The 15,120-nt window shown below is 25.8% G+C and overlaps 3 protein-coding genes across 3 annotated transcripts; 1 reads left to right on the top strand and 2 right to left on the bottom strand.

Moving 5' to 3' along the window:
* Positions 1-33: 33 nt before the first annotated feature.
* LOC148237042 (uncharacterized) lies at positions 34-835 on the bottom strand. Its single transcript, XM_088183287.1, has 2 exons — positions 780-835; positions 34-352 (listed from the first exon to the last, which is right to left on the bottom strand). The coding sequence occupies exons 1-2, from the start codon at positions 789-791 to the stop codon at positions 134-136; spliced, it is 231 nt and encodes a 76-aa protein (XP_088039413.1). The 5' UTR covers positions 792-835; the 3' UTR covers positions 34-133.
* Positions 836-5,161: 4,326 nt separating this feature from the next.
* Positions 5,162-5,976, bottom strand: LOC148237041 (uncharacterized). Its single transcript, XM_088183288.1, has 2 exons — positions 5,922-5,976; positions 5,162-5,485 (listed from the first exon to the last, which is right to left on the bottom strand). The coding sequence occupies exons 1-2, from the start codon at positions 5,931-5,933 to the stop codon at positions 5,267-5,269; spliced, it is 231 nt and encodes a 76-aa protein (XP_088039414.1). The 5' UTR covers positions 5,934-5,976; the 3' UTR covers positions 5,162-5,266.
* Positions 5,977-7,303: 1,327 nt separating this feature from the next.
* Positions 7,304-8,761, top strand: LOC148237040 (uncharacterized). Its single transcript, XM_088182290.1, has 2 exons — positions 7,304-7,365; positions 8,342-8,761. The coding sequence occupies exons 1-2, from the start codon at positions 7,357-7,359 to the stop codon at positions 8,657-8,659; spliced, it is 327 nt and encodes a 108-aa protein (XP_088038416.1). The 5' UTR covers positions 7,304-7,356; the 3' UTR covers positions 8,660-8,761.
* The last annotated feature ends 6,359 nt before the right edge of the window (positions 8,762-15,120 follow it).

Genomic DNA, 15,120 nt, shown 5'->3' with positions numbered 1-15,120 from the left:
TTAGTATTCACTATGGTTAATGAAAGATTCATATCAATTGCTCACTGTATTTATTAAACTATTTCATTGTGCTTGAGTGTATTATACATTTGTCTATGTAAAGTGTATACAAATTAAAAACATATCAGATCAATTAATAGTATTTGATGGCAGAATAGGTGAGCGGGTGTGCTGGGTAGTGGTGAGTTCCGAATGTGTTGTAGGCAGAGTAAGTAGAAACGGCAGGGTAGGTATTGTAGGTAGATACGGCAGGGATAGCACTGTAGGCAATTGGAGCATTGTAGGAATATGATCCTGGCACAATAGTAGCAGGCTTAGCGGCAGCAAAAGCCACGATGGCAGCGAAGAAAAACTGTAAAAATAAAACATGAATTTGAAATAAAGGCACGGTCACACCGGTGTTGAAGGTGGTAGCGCATCGCTGGCGCTTCGCGCCTCAGTAAGGACTCGACAAACGCACGGAAACTTTAATATAGCAATGGACTATAGACATATTTATATACTTTTTTTTGCATATTTTTTGTTACAACACAATCTCTTTATTGTACGCTTAATTTTATATGCAAGTTATGTTAATCCGTAGTATGCTTTGATTTTTTACGTTATTTGTTTAAAAGGGACTCAACTCTTATTTTAATTTATAATTAAATTGCGTGCGATCTCAACATTTAATTTAATAAAATAATTACTACCATATTATATAAAATAAATAATTTATATGTTTAAAAAATACTTAAACATTTATAAAAATAAATAAAATGTTATGATGAGTTACTTACGAATTTGAACATCTTTAAAATTTTCGGATTGTCGTCTGCTAGGACTTGAATCGAATGATTTGACACTGCACTTGATCCTGCTTTTATATCCAATCAATTTGATAAAGAGACCAAAATGAAATGCACCCATATTAAATAGCAAAGCTCTGAAGAAGCCGAACCGGTTTCAGGATAACAATAAACATAGGTGTGTTAGATGTATGAAAAAAAAATACCTTTATGATCTAGTTTTTCAGTGTGATGTAATTTACCTGATGTAAAAAAATACCTGATTTTACATCATAAATAAAACAAAAATTTATTCATCATAAGTTTATAGTCTGATTATCATTATTACAATAAACATAGTTGTGTTTGATATATAAAAAAGTACACATCTAGGATGTAGTTTTATTTATTTATGTTATTTAAATAATGAAATTTGCTTGATTTCATATCAAATTATGTGTATTGTGAATCTCTAAGGAATATTTAACTTTGTGATTTAATATAAATATTAACTATTATCATAAAAATCTTTAAATGAGTTATTAAAATATTTAAAATAGATTATTTGTGTGAAAAATATTTTTGAATATACTTATTAATAATAAAATAAATAAATATTGATGCTTTACTTGGGAATGTTTGTTGTATAAAATATTGATAGTTTAAAAAAATAGTTAGTTCCTAAACTATGTATTAATTAATTAAACATTTATACAATTTTTCATAATAAAAAAATGCAGTTTAAAAACATAACTATTAAGCTTTAAATAGAGTGTTTATCAGGCGCGTATGGTGAGATACTTTCCCTTTCGCTCGCTCGCGTGTTAAATGGCGAGAGTGAGTAAGAGATAAAGGCGTTCGTTACATGCGTTCCGCACGCCCGCTTCTTCTCACTCATTCTCATCACTTAACACACGAGCGAGCGAAAGGGAATGTATCTCACCGTACACAGCTGATGTTTATATGGACTTTATTGCTTCATTTACTTATAGTTTTTTATATATAATTAATAATATTTTATGTTGATTTAATTTGTTATTTTTTTTTATGTATTTATATTATTTTAAGATGAAAGCCAACTTAAATATAATGCTTTTATATATAAATTCGTCAAAGCTCGAGCTTTTGATTACGCCTTTTATTTTTGATCATTGTGACAGGAACAAAGAACGCTTTTCTAACACGAATAATTCAGTTTAACAAGCTTGACAGATACAATCATGTTTTCAGTGATAGTTACAAAGAGCTAGGTCAATTTGTATGGTATGGTACACGTATCTTTTATACGTGTTCCACTATAATTTATTTATTTATATAAAATGACTGTATTAAGACTATTATGACAATTGGGAAAATCTAGCAATGTCATTATGATGCTTAAAAATGTATGTATCCTTTAATTTTTTATTTACTTTAACTCTTTGATTTAATGAGTTAATTAACACACATTTTTTAATTTATTAGAATACACCTGAGAGTGAGTTAATTTTTAAATATAATTACTGTAGTTATGAATTTATAATTATTTTATATTGCATTTATTATAAATTATATAATTTGATTGATTCTCAACGTTTTAATGCTTTGATATATTTTACTACTTTTTTAAATTAGCATGTTTTAATAGTTTATTTTAACACTTATTTAATTTATTTAATATGTATCAATACAGAGGTTTTAAATATTTTTTTATTAAATTAATAAAAAATATTTCTTTTTATGTTAATTTATTTATTGGTATCATTTTTTATAGAACTTATTTACATTCATTAAAATTAAAAATATTATATTTTTATAATGTTTTTTATTTATTTTTTCTTTAGTTATATATGTAAATATATAACTATCTGGAGTACCTCAAAACAGTGAAAGATCGACCGCCGTACATGTACGGCGATGCTCTTCAAATGATTAAATAATGCTGTTAAAAAATATAATATAATATATTATTACGTGCATATATCTGCATTTATAATATATTTAGCATTTATTAGTAGAAATTAAATAAAATATAGAAAATAGTTGTCTCTTTATAGTTTCCACTAAGCATATTGACGGTCTTAATATAAATTGAACCTAACTAAATCAAACCCATTTAATAATTATTAACCATATGATTATCTTGTTTGATAATTCTACACAATTATTAACTGATGGTCTGTATTAAAATTATGATTATATTATGATATAAAAAAAATAAACATTTTATGCTGATTAATAAAAAAATGTGTTACAAATTTTAAGTAGCTAGGTATTTAATAATTAATGTATAAAAATGTATTCTCAATTATATATACCATATCTTTCTATAGCTCAAACTGATATTTGCAATTGTTTTGTATATAATAACGATAAAAACTCAGGTCTAATTAGCGTTGGGGCATTAAACTTGATGAATATTGAACGTCAGACAGAACTTGCATGGACAAACATACTTACAATAATATTTCTTTAATTAAAATCACAAACGTCCTCACTATTATACAGCACAATTCTCCTAAAAAATTTCAAAAGACGTCCGTAAATAGGATCGTTAAAAATTTCACGATATGCATTTATGTCGTACATAACATATGATTTCGAAAAAGGTGTTATTCATTATTGGAAAATTGAATAGCTAACAAATAAGCAATAAATAATAAAAAAAAATACAGAATAGTATACAACACTGTAACCTGTAGCAATGGGATCACATGTTAATATACTTTATTTAGTACTCATTTTTTATATACCTGTCATTTATTCATTCATTGTATTAGCAATTTTGTATTCCTATATACGTATTATATTGAAATGATTTTAAAATTCAATATTTTTGTATGTTTAACCTTTGTAAAAAATAAACAACCTTACGTTCACAGATTTATTTATTAGTTACAATGTACAACACTTCTGTCAATATTTATTGTTTTAAACACATTTGCTCTTAAAAATATATAGATTGTTTTTATATTGTTCATTGTTAGATTCTAATAAGTAGTAAAAAAAGAACGATATGTTTATAAATTATCATAAACATTTTGGACGCATAGTTTGTGTTTGACAGCAATTATGTTCATGCAACATTTTGTCATGCTCAGCATATTTATTTTACTAATTGCAAAGCGAAGAACTTACATTAAATTTTGCGATAAAAATGGAATAAAGTTATGCAAATGTGATTTTGGTGAGCAAGCTATGTTTCAATCAAAGGTTTATTAATAGTACAAACATTTCAAAAAAGGCCGTAAAGACAGCAAATATATGAAAAACGGGAAGCATAGCACATCAACTTTTAAGTAAAAAGGAAAGTAAAATATGGACATTGTGCTTAGTAATCTCCAAATCATAATCAAGGAATTTTTGAAAAAGTTAGTATCTTGTATGGTTTATGTAGAGATATTTTATCTGATGATTTATACATGAAATGAATGTCAGCTATTTTTTTATGAACAATTTTGGACATAAAAAATGCTGAGCAATTGTTGAATTAATAGGATTGCTCTAATATGACAGATGACGAATCATATATTGAATAAGGAGGCCAATCTTTTCAATTGAAGCGACCTGAAATGTCAAAACCAAAAAGCACGTCAAGTTAGATCGAACCGCGAGATTATTTTTATTGTTTTCTTCGACTTTCTTCAAACAGTTAAATCAACTACAAAGTAATACCACCAGGTTGCAAGGTCATCAAAAATAATCCGCTGAAAATGACTAGAATTATGGGCTAACAACTTTTTTTTTTTTTTTTTTTTTCACCACAAAACGTATGGACTTACACTTGACTACTAATTAGTGAATTTTTGGTAAATAACAACACGTTTTGGTTAATACCTGATATAACCTCCAGCGAATTTTTACTAATCTTACAGAATAAAAGTATATTAAAAGCACAACGTTTTGTAAATGTAAAGGATATAAAAGCAAAATTTCTAAATGAGTGCCATTATTAAATTGCAACTTTTTATTATTGCTCCTATCGACTACTTTTTAGACGGAAAAAATGAAAATGCAGACAATGTGAAAGGGGGCATTAAAAATATTTTAAATAAAAGTCTGCAATATTTTATATTAATGGAATTAAAAAAAATACGCATAGAGAAAAAAGTTATATCTTTAAAAGAAAATTATATTCTAAATAATCAAAATTAAAATTAACATTTATAAGTGATGTTTTTTATTTATTAATTCAACGACATGTATTTTAAGATCACATAATATTTTTAAAATATAGTTATCAAGTCGCAAGTAAAATAAAAAATATATTATCATTCGTTTTATATTTTTAAAGCATATGTATAAATAATGTCTACATATATATACATATGTAAAAAAAATTAAATAATTTCGTAATCTATTGGACGTATTTTAATTGGTCGAAGTATAAGCACTTCTTATGGTTAATGAAAGATTCATATCAATTGCTCACTGTATTTATTAAACTATTTCATTGTGGTTGGGTGTATTATACATTTGCCTATGTAAAGTGTATATAAAATGCAAACATATCAGATCAATTAATAGTATTTGATGGCAGAATATGCGAGTGGGTGTGCTGGGTAGGGGTGAGTTCCGACTGTGTTGTAGGCAGAGTAGGTAGAAACAGCAGGGTAGGCATTGAAAGTAGAGACGGCAGGGAAAGCACTGTAGGCAATTGGAGAATTGTAGGAATATGCTCCTGGTACAATAGTGGCAGGCTTAGCTGCAGCGAAAGCCACGATGGCAGCGAAGAAAAACTGTAAAAAATAAACATAAATTTGAAATAAAGGCGCGGTCACACCGGCGTTGAAAGCGACAGCGTATCGCTGGCGCTTTACGCCTCGGTGAAGATACTGCTTAAGAACGCAACAAACGCAACGAAACTTTAACCTATCAATTGACTTTATATACTATCTGTATTGCATATTTTTTTTGTAATTTTATATGCATGTAGCTGAGATGATTTTGATAAGCTGTAGTTTTGTTATATTAATCCGAAATATGCTTTAATTTTATACGTTATTTGTATAAAAACGAAAACTAATAAACAAAAACTCATCCCTTATTTTAGTTTTCAATTGTAATTTGTGCTCTCAATATTTATTTTGATTAAAAGGTGAATTATGTAGTATATAAAGTAGATAATTACTTTGTCTAATAAACATTTAAAATATGCTATGATGTGCTACTTACGAATTTCAACATCTTTAAAGTTTCGGATTGTCGTCTGCTGAGACTTGAATCGAATGATTTGACAGTGCATTTGATCCTGCTTTTATATCCAATCAATTTGATAAAGAAACCAAAATGAAAGACACCCATACTAAATAGCAAAGCTCTGAAGAAGCCGAACCGGTCTTAGGATGACAATAAACATAGGTGTGTTAGATGTAAGAAAAAAAATACCTTAAGATCTAGATTTCAATGTGATGTTTTATTAAGATTAAAAAAATACCTGATGTTACATCATAATTAGAGCATAAATTTAATCATCAGTAGTTTTTCAAGTATTATATTTATATGTAATTGTCTCTTTAACGACTTAATTCACAATCGAAGCATTAAAAAACCGTTTATGACAAAGTTACTGATGATTCATTAATATTACAAAATCAATATTAACAGTTTTATTTAAAATTTACTATTAAAAAATTTCTATTAAAAATGCCCAATTTTTTCTTGTCTCAATTATATATGGTTTTATTTATACTCAGATTAAAAATAGATAATCTCATAAATTAATAGGTAAATTCAACATTAATTAAAAATTATTATTTACATAAGTTATATTTAAATTAGTTTAATATATTTTAACTTCTAGTTATTTAAACATATATTTATCGAATATACTAAATAAATAATATTATTTTCTTTGAAAATATAAGTTAAATAAATACAAATAATATGTTAAAAAAATAGAATCGTATTTTAATTTGAGCACTATATTATTTATATACATATAATATTTGTGAACATGTTTCTAAAGAAAACCTTCTGAAATGACATGTAAATAAATGCTGACCTCATACACGATCACATTACACATAAAACCACCGTACACTTGATAAATATATGTATATTACATTGCACATTTCTAAAATATACTATTATAAAACAATTTATTACAGTTGTAACATATTTATAAATTGAACTTGATCCTCCATATATTTTATTATTACTATTATCAGAATTGACTCAAGCGAGCACACTATTTTATCTATTCATAAATTAAATATACAGGGTGTAAAATTGATACATTTTTGAATCCTTTACCAATGACGTAAGTGCTATAAATTATTTTATGAAGCAGATATCTGTTAGAATATATAATTTTTTTACATGGTCCTTCAAACAGGATCAAGTGATCTTTTTATTTTTATCTACACCCGATCGCGAGACGTGAAAAGTGGTATTTGAGACCAGGTGGAAGCATAATACCACTACTTTTTCATGACTTAGCATTTGAACGATTTAATAGTTGGCGTCGGTTAAACCAGTTTTCTTGTATTGTTCGCACTCTGTCTAATGAAGAGCAATTCTTTTTGTATAAAAGCAGACAATTTTACTAGACGGACATCATACGATTACTGTCTCTTCAACGGACAACAATCTACTAAACAAAACAACCATGAAATACGTAAGTGATACAATTTATTACAAAAAATATCATCATTGTAAAAATAATATTTTTGACAATTTTTTTAAAGTTTTATTAAAAAATATTAAAACCATTGAGTATCACAAAAATATCTAAATACTAAACAATTATGGCATATCTTAAATTTGTTTTGTATTTAATTTTAACATAGACTAATATGATTTGATTGCCCCATAATATGCATTATTAAATAATATAATTAAACAGATAAATATTTATTTAATACCAGTCAAAGTTTTGATAATATTTGTTGTAATTTAAATCAAACATAAAAGTGATTTATTTCAGTACTCAATTTTCCCAAAATATATAAAAATAAATGGTTTTTAAATTAGAAATTAATTTATGATTTTATTGTATCAGAAAAATGACAATTTTCTGTATTTATTAAGAGTTAAAATAAAAGAAAACCTTGTTTATAATTTTATTAAAAATATTAAAATTTCACTATAAAATTTAAAATGCCTATTTTAATGTTATATTCAAACTTTTACAGAACAAATATAATTTTCCTGCATAAAGCTTTGTATGTATATTTAAACTTTAAGAATCAGAATCAAATTTTAAAACAACATCGACTAAAATGTATTTTATATTGAATCAAATAGCTTAAAAAATACTATTAAATGTAGTTATATATTATTGTATTAAATATCAGAGAAAATATTTAAAAAAAAAATTTTCAATTCAATTTTTTAGAAATATAAGTTAAACTATAAAAATACAGACTAATACGTAGGTTAAAAAAATATTACCAAAAATATCAGATGTACTCTTTTAATTTTAAGCGTTACTTATGTAATAAAATAGTGAAAATAGTAAATAATAATTATTATTAAAAATTCCACGCAAATTATTTAAAACATAAAAATATATATAAGTTCAAGTTTATTATATATCACCAATCTCACAGTGACCTCTTCCATCTAAATTAATAAATGTATTTTTATTTCAGCTGGTATTCGCCTGCCTTTTGGCCTTCGCTGCTGCCAAGCCAGCAACAGTAGCCTTCAACACCCCGTTGGCTTACTCTGCCCCTCTCTCCTATGGAGCTTACCCAGCTGTGTCTGCCTATGGAGCCTACCCAGCCGTTTCTAACTATGGAGCCTACCCAGCCGTTTCTACCTATGGAGCCTACCCAGCTGTTTCTGCCTACAGTGGTGTACCAGCTGTATCTGCCTACAGCGCCTACAGCCCAGTCAAGTCCGTAGTTGGATCTCCATTCGTCAGCGCCTACACCGCTGGAGTACCAGTCGCCTATTCCCACTATTAATTTAGTTTAATTTATTCTAAATAATTTAAACAAAGTTCTCCATCTTATCTTTAAACTTGACATGCCATAACTTTTTTCAATGAAATAAACCGATAAGCAAAACTGATTTTTTTCACTTCAATATAATAATACATATGTCTTTTAACTGTGTAATATTGTGCAGATTAATTGTACAACGCCAATGCACCTTACACATACAAAGTATATATATACTAATACAATGGATGAAATATAATCAATACTATTTGACAAATAGTTGATTTTATCGGCCCATTATACGTATTCCAAAAAAACCCCGCAGGGCATTATGGTATGTAACAGAGAAATGAACACGCCGCCGCGGCCGACGGCCACTTTTTTATGATAGGGATGGCTGGCGAAGTGAAAACAAAAGCAGGTATTGCATACACGAAATTGGTATTGGTAGGTATTAGCATACACTAAGTGTATTTACGAGCAATGACATTTTTTATCTGCTTCTTCAGAGTCTTTAGAACAATACGATAGATCAGTGGTGTAGTAGGTTACAATACCTGAAAGACCAGTGATTGAATTTCGTATTAAACGTTGTGTTTCAATTTTTTTATTATATCTAAGAAATCGTATTGTATCTTTCATACCTATTGAGCATCATAGATAATTTTTTTATAGATTTTCTTAATGTTATGGTTAAATATTGTGATGATTAATTTAAAATCGTGTTATATTGTATGAAAAAAATTGTCTGTTTTTTTTTTACAAATTTCTCTGTTTTACAAATGCATTGCATTGCCAGAAAAAAACGCTTTGAGCATTAGATTTATTTTCTTTAAAAAACAGTAATAATGATACACACAAAAAATGCATTAGCTTATATGTCTTTATTCCCAAGATAATTGCTGTCGCATTACTTTGAATAATTGCATATTGTGATTTTAATATATTTTAAAATATATAATAGCATTTATTAACATAATATTCACATGGAAAAAAATTAAAGAGATATTTAATAAATCCCTAAAATTAGAATGCGAATCAAGTAAATTTAAGATACATATCATATTAAAATACCAATGGTAAAGGTCACAATAAATGCCATAAGAGAAGATCTTCGAAAAAAATTGTAAGCGTTAAATTTAGAGTTTATAGATAGAAAGTAAGTTATATTTCAATTAAAAAAAACGGGTTTTCAGATACAACACAACTCTATATTTAGCAAAAGAAGTCATTGTATGAGAAAACAAAATTATAAAATATTTTATGGTATATAGCTATTAAATGGTATTAATAAAATTCGCAGAAGTAAAAACATTGCTTGTCACAAATGGTAGTTATATTTTTCGCTTTTATTTAATGTTGTTTTTCGTGCTTTATTTATAATAACGTTCTATACTTCAAAGCACATTACGTCAATTATCTTTCAGTGGCACACAATAAAGAGAAAAAATGGTTTGCATAGCAATGAATAAAAATTTGATCAAACACTTTTGAATAGCAAAGGAGATAAATGCAATTAAACAATAAACATAGTTCTTCATATAAAGCTTTGTTAAAGAGTAAAGCTCTGAGGCAAAGCCACAACAAAAACAGACTTTTATGTACTGTTGTTTGCAGCGTAAATATGATGTTTTTAATAGTTTGACCTTTATAAATTAGCATTAAGTAGAAATAATATAAACATGTTTAGTTATAATCACTTTTTTTTGATATTTCTACGAGTTAAGCACAATATTTATAGTATTAGTAACGATCTATATCGGTATTCTATATTTAGAACGTAGTGATATAAACAACCCAAGATTTTCCACTCATGATTATGCACTCAGTTGTGTTGATATAATGATGTTTAACCTATTAGGGATTTTCAAGCTAATAATATCCAGTATTCGGTAATCGCATCAAAGGACTGATTGTTAGTTTACATAACAGGATTATATATTTATGCATTGGATTTGAGAATGTTTTTGTATAGAATATGAATTATTTTAACGATAGTGGTGTGTTAAGCTAGCTATTAATTAATAATTTTATTTATATATATATATTTACATAAGATTTTATATTTACACATAGCAAGTTTCTAACTATATTACCGGGTCACTTTAAAAAACAATAAATTTTTATATTTGTTTTGAAAACAGAAAAATATTGATGAAAGTCTCTCTTGAAAATGTAAGATTTGTAGTGAGAGCAATTAATCCAATTTTTGCAAATAAAAATAAAAATCAGTTTCTATGTTGAATTAAAACACTTTTATTTTATTAAAAATAATAAGTGGCACTTTAGCAATACCAACAGGACGGCAACACATCTTTTGGTGGACCACGACGGGAACTCGACGGCCGGCGGGGCCTCGTATATAACATTTAACAATGTGTAACTAAATATTATATAAATTTAATAAGCTCATATTATCTAATTGCCACTAGTCAACATTTGCCCGCAAAAAAATCTGAAACAATTGTAAATCAGTTGCGCCATAAATCTATAATCAATCAAGAAAATATACTTGTATTTAACCCTTTGAGCGGTAACGCCGTACATGTACGGCGATCGATCTTTCACTGTTTTGAGATACCCCAAATAGTTATTTATTTACCTAAATAAATAAGAAATAAAAACTTTATATTTATATAATATTTTTTTAAATTTGACTTAATGTAAATGATATATAAAATAATGGCAATAAATTAAAGAATGCGAAATAAAAAAATCATTAAAACCGAATACTTTATAAGAAAATATGTAAAGAGTTTTTATAATATAAATTATTAAAATGTATTAATACAAAAAAGTAGTAGAATAAATCAAAGCAATAAAACGTTGAGAATCGCAGATTTTTTTATGTAATTTATTTTATATAATTTAGTTGAAGTTTAAGTAAATATAAAAATAATTATTGAAATTTTATATAAATATATATATATATATATATATAACTCATTTATATAAATATATATATATATATATATATATATATATATATATATATATATATATATATATATATATATATATATATATATATATAAATCAACTCACTACTTAAAGGGTTAAGAGCAAAGATATTTATCATTTATTAATTCAAGATATTGACACAATACAACAACACAGTGTAAAATAATAACCTTTTAGCATTTATTAAAAACATAGTAATATTTTAATATTAAATATGTATTGGTGTGTCCAAAGTTGTTTTTTTTACCAAAAAAATCACGAATTAGTAGTGAGTTATTATGGTTCATAATTCAAAAGGTAAACGTCCACAACTTCAATTATTTACAATGAAAAGTAGTACCTGAAAAGTACTGATTTTAATTGACCGTTCGACTTGATGGTTGATGTGAAATCAAAGAAAACAATAGATAGAAACGTGACTTTGGATCGAACTTGACATGCCTTTTTTCGTCATGGCTTTTTATGACATTAAAAAATGTGGACTATTGTTTCGATGTCATATCCATACACTATGAATCATTGCCTTTTATGGTATAATTCTAAGGTAGTTCATTATACAATTTCGGAAAAATATCTGTATGATGTTGTTTTTATAATAAAAGTTTAAGGTGGCTGCTTATTTTTGTGCTTAAAATTACTAAGCATAATATTTATGTTCACACATTTCTCTTGTTATCTTTGAGGTTTTGTATGTTAGATCCTTTGAGGTTTCTTATGTTAGATCCTTTGAGGTTTTAACTTATGTTAGATCCTTACTGCATAATCAATAATATGGACTGAAGCAAAAAATATACATTGGCTATTTTAATGACTTCTTAAAATTATAACTTATTGATACTACGACAATATGAAATTGAGAGCTTTAATTCATATGACCCTTCAATTGTATTTTTTATTTTTTATTTGCACAAACGGATGATTTAAAAAAAATATGATATAATTTTTTATCATCATACACAATTTCTCACTTTTGACTAATACACTAAAACAAAAATAGTTTTACCTATTAAATAAACAAAACCTCGAACTTGAACCAGGTAAATCCCTATGCAGAACAATTATTGTTCAGCTGCAAATTTGTGTCATTAAAATGATTGCAGTCGCAATTGTCATGGGTTAACAATGGTCTAAATATAATATCTAGGATAGTTATTCTGAAAATAGATCGAGTGCTTGCCAATGAAAAAATATAATAATTCCATGCGACATTCATCATGTAAATGTCTTTAGTCCTAGCGGTCATTTATATTAGGCTAATTGAAGGCCAGCCGCATTATAATGTTTTTTGTTAGCCTAAACAAGTGACATTTTGGATCAGGATATATATATACACGTAGGACGTAGGTTAAAGAAAAAAAAAGGAATTTTAAATCACCTCGCCTAACGATGTGTTATAATGATGGTATTACATAATGGACTATCGGAAAATTTTCATACACGTGTACGTAAATGAATTTTCTGCAAATGTTTATGTACATATATTTATAATATCCAAAAGTGTTTATTTTAACTAATTAGTTTTATATGTATGACATTTCCAATTAATGTACTAATAATAGAAAATAATTATATATAAGTGTATTAATACAGTATTACCGCCTATCAAAATTAGCCCTAATTGATATATTAATATATCGATACTTTTAACTGATATTTAAATTATTAAACTGTTTTATTTTTAGAAATATTATATAATATGTCAAAAAATATTAAGTTTTTTATTAAATATATTCGTATTTAAAATTATTACATAATATGCAACTCAATAAAGATTAATTTATATCAAGTACTTCAAATTATTTATTTATATTTTATTGCCTTTTACTAAGCATATAAATAATATTTTGTATATATATATTTATTTTAATAAAGTCATATATAACAAGGGATGCCAATTTGTTTGTTGTTCAAAAAATAGTCACCTATTAAATTCCTTAAATGGACTACTATAAATGATGGAACTGTTGTTGGCTAAATTGGTAAAATTTGTACTTTAATTATTTTGCCAAATCATCAAAAATATGATAATAATTTAATGGAAACTCGGTGTGAATATCAAACTCACTCGATTTTAATTTTTTATCACTTAACCCTTTGAGTAGTGAGTTAATTTTACGTGTATTTTTATTATGATTTCTTTTGTAATTAAATTATTATTATTTAATATTGTATTTATAGTAAATAATAATAAAAAAATTATTGATTTTATTAGTTTTATTGCTTTAAATCATTTTACTACTTTTTTGTATTAGTATTTTTTTTCAATTTATAAATTTTGTTAATTTATTTTATATATTTATTATATATTATTTTTTTATTTAAATAGAGGCTTTCAATATTTTTGATTATGTTAATTTACTTCGTACTCTTTAATATATTGGTATTATTTTGTAATTAAATTTAAAAAAATAATATGTAATTATATTTTTTTATCAATTATATTATATGTATAATAAATATATAACTATATGGGGTACCTTAAAACAGTGAAAGACCGACCGCCGTACATGTACGGCGATACTCATCAAGGGTTCAAGATTAGAAAATACTGACACAAAACGAGAATTTAAATATCATTATTCATCATTGAAAATAATTGGAAAATTTTTATTTCAAAGAATAAAAAATTCTAATAAAAATTATCAAAATGAAATATCTCTGCAAATTTACTTGCAACTGATATCTACGTGAATTGATAATAAATTGTACAAGGACTTCAATTTTTCTAAAATCATTAAACATTCTGGTTTTTTTTTTGGCAAATGCTCCTAAATGTTTTGAATTCTATCAAAACGTTTATTATTGAATCATAACAAAAGTCTCGAAACATAACTTAGGCTTATTTTTTAAATGCAGAAAAACTACTGATTAAATCACTTGTATATTTTTCTTTCTACAAGGAAATGAATGATGTTGTAAAATAAATTTTGAAATCTTTGCAAAAATATGAAATTAAAAATTAAATCTTTTTGTATTTTATATAATCGAATTTAAAAAAAAATTGCTGTTAGTGAAATGTAAAATAAGCTTATCGAATAGTTAATAAGTTCAGAATTTATATTTTTAGTATAATAATTATTTTTTTAAATCTTGTGTTTGTATAAAGCATTTTTTTAATGATATATTGTTATAATGTGTTTGTATAAAGCATAATATATTAATCTAAAAACTTAATCAAGTCACATAGTCAGCTAAAAAAATTATTTTAATAAAAATTTAACAATGTATTAAACACATGACGCAATTGATATTTCAATCACCACTTTATATTAAAAAGGTTAAAATATATAAATATATTTTGCTTATTATTTGCCACATACACGGGTTTCGTATTAAATGCGTCACACGTTTTCCCTACATTATATACTGTACAATAAAAATACTAAGATTTTATTTGTCGAAAAATTCAATATGAAACATGGGAAGAAAAATAATAAATTGCGAGACTCGTGTTAGTAATTGAGTATTATCGTTAATTATTTTGCTCGTGTGTAATTCAATGTCACGTGTGTCATTATATGTTA

The sequence above is a fragment of the Plectrocnemia conspersa genome, unplaced genomic scaffold (assembly GCF_051122295.1).
Source record: "Plectrocnemia conspersa isolate PC_06_02 unplaced genomic scaffold, ASM5112229v1 ptg000003l, whole genome shotgun sequence".
Lineage (NCBI taxonomy): Eukaryota > Metazoa > Arthropoda > Insecta > Trichoptera > Polycentropodidae > Plectrocnemia > Plectrocnemia conspersa.
This window is presented reverse-complemented; position numbering and strand designations above follow the sequence as displayed.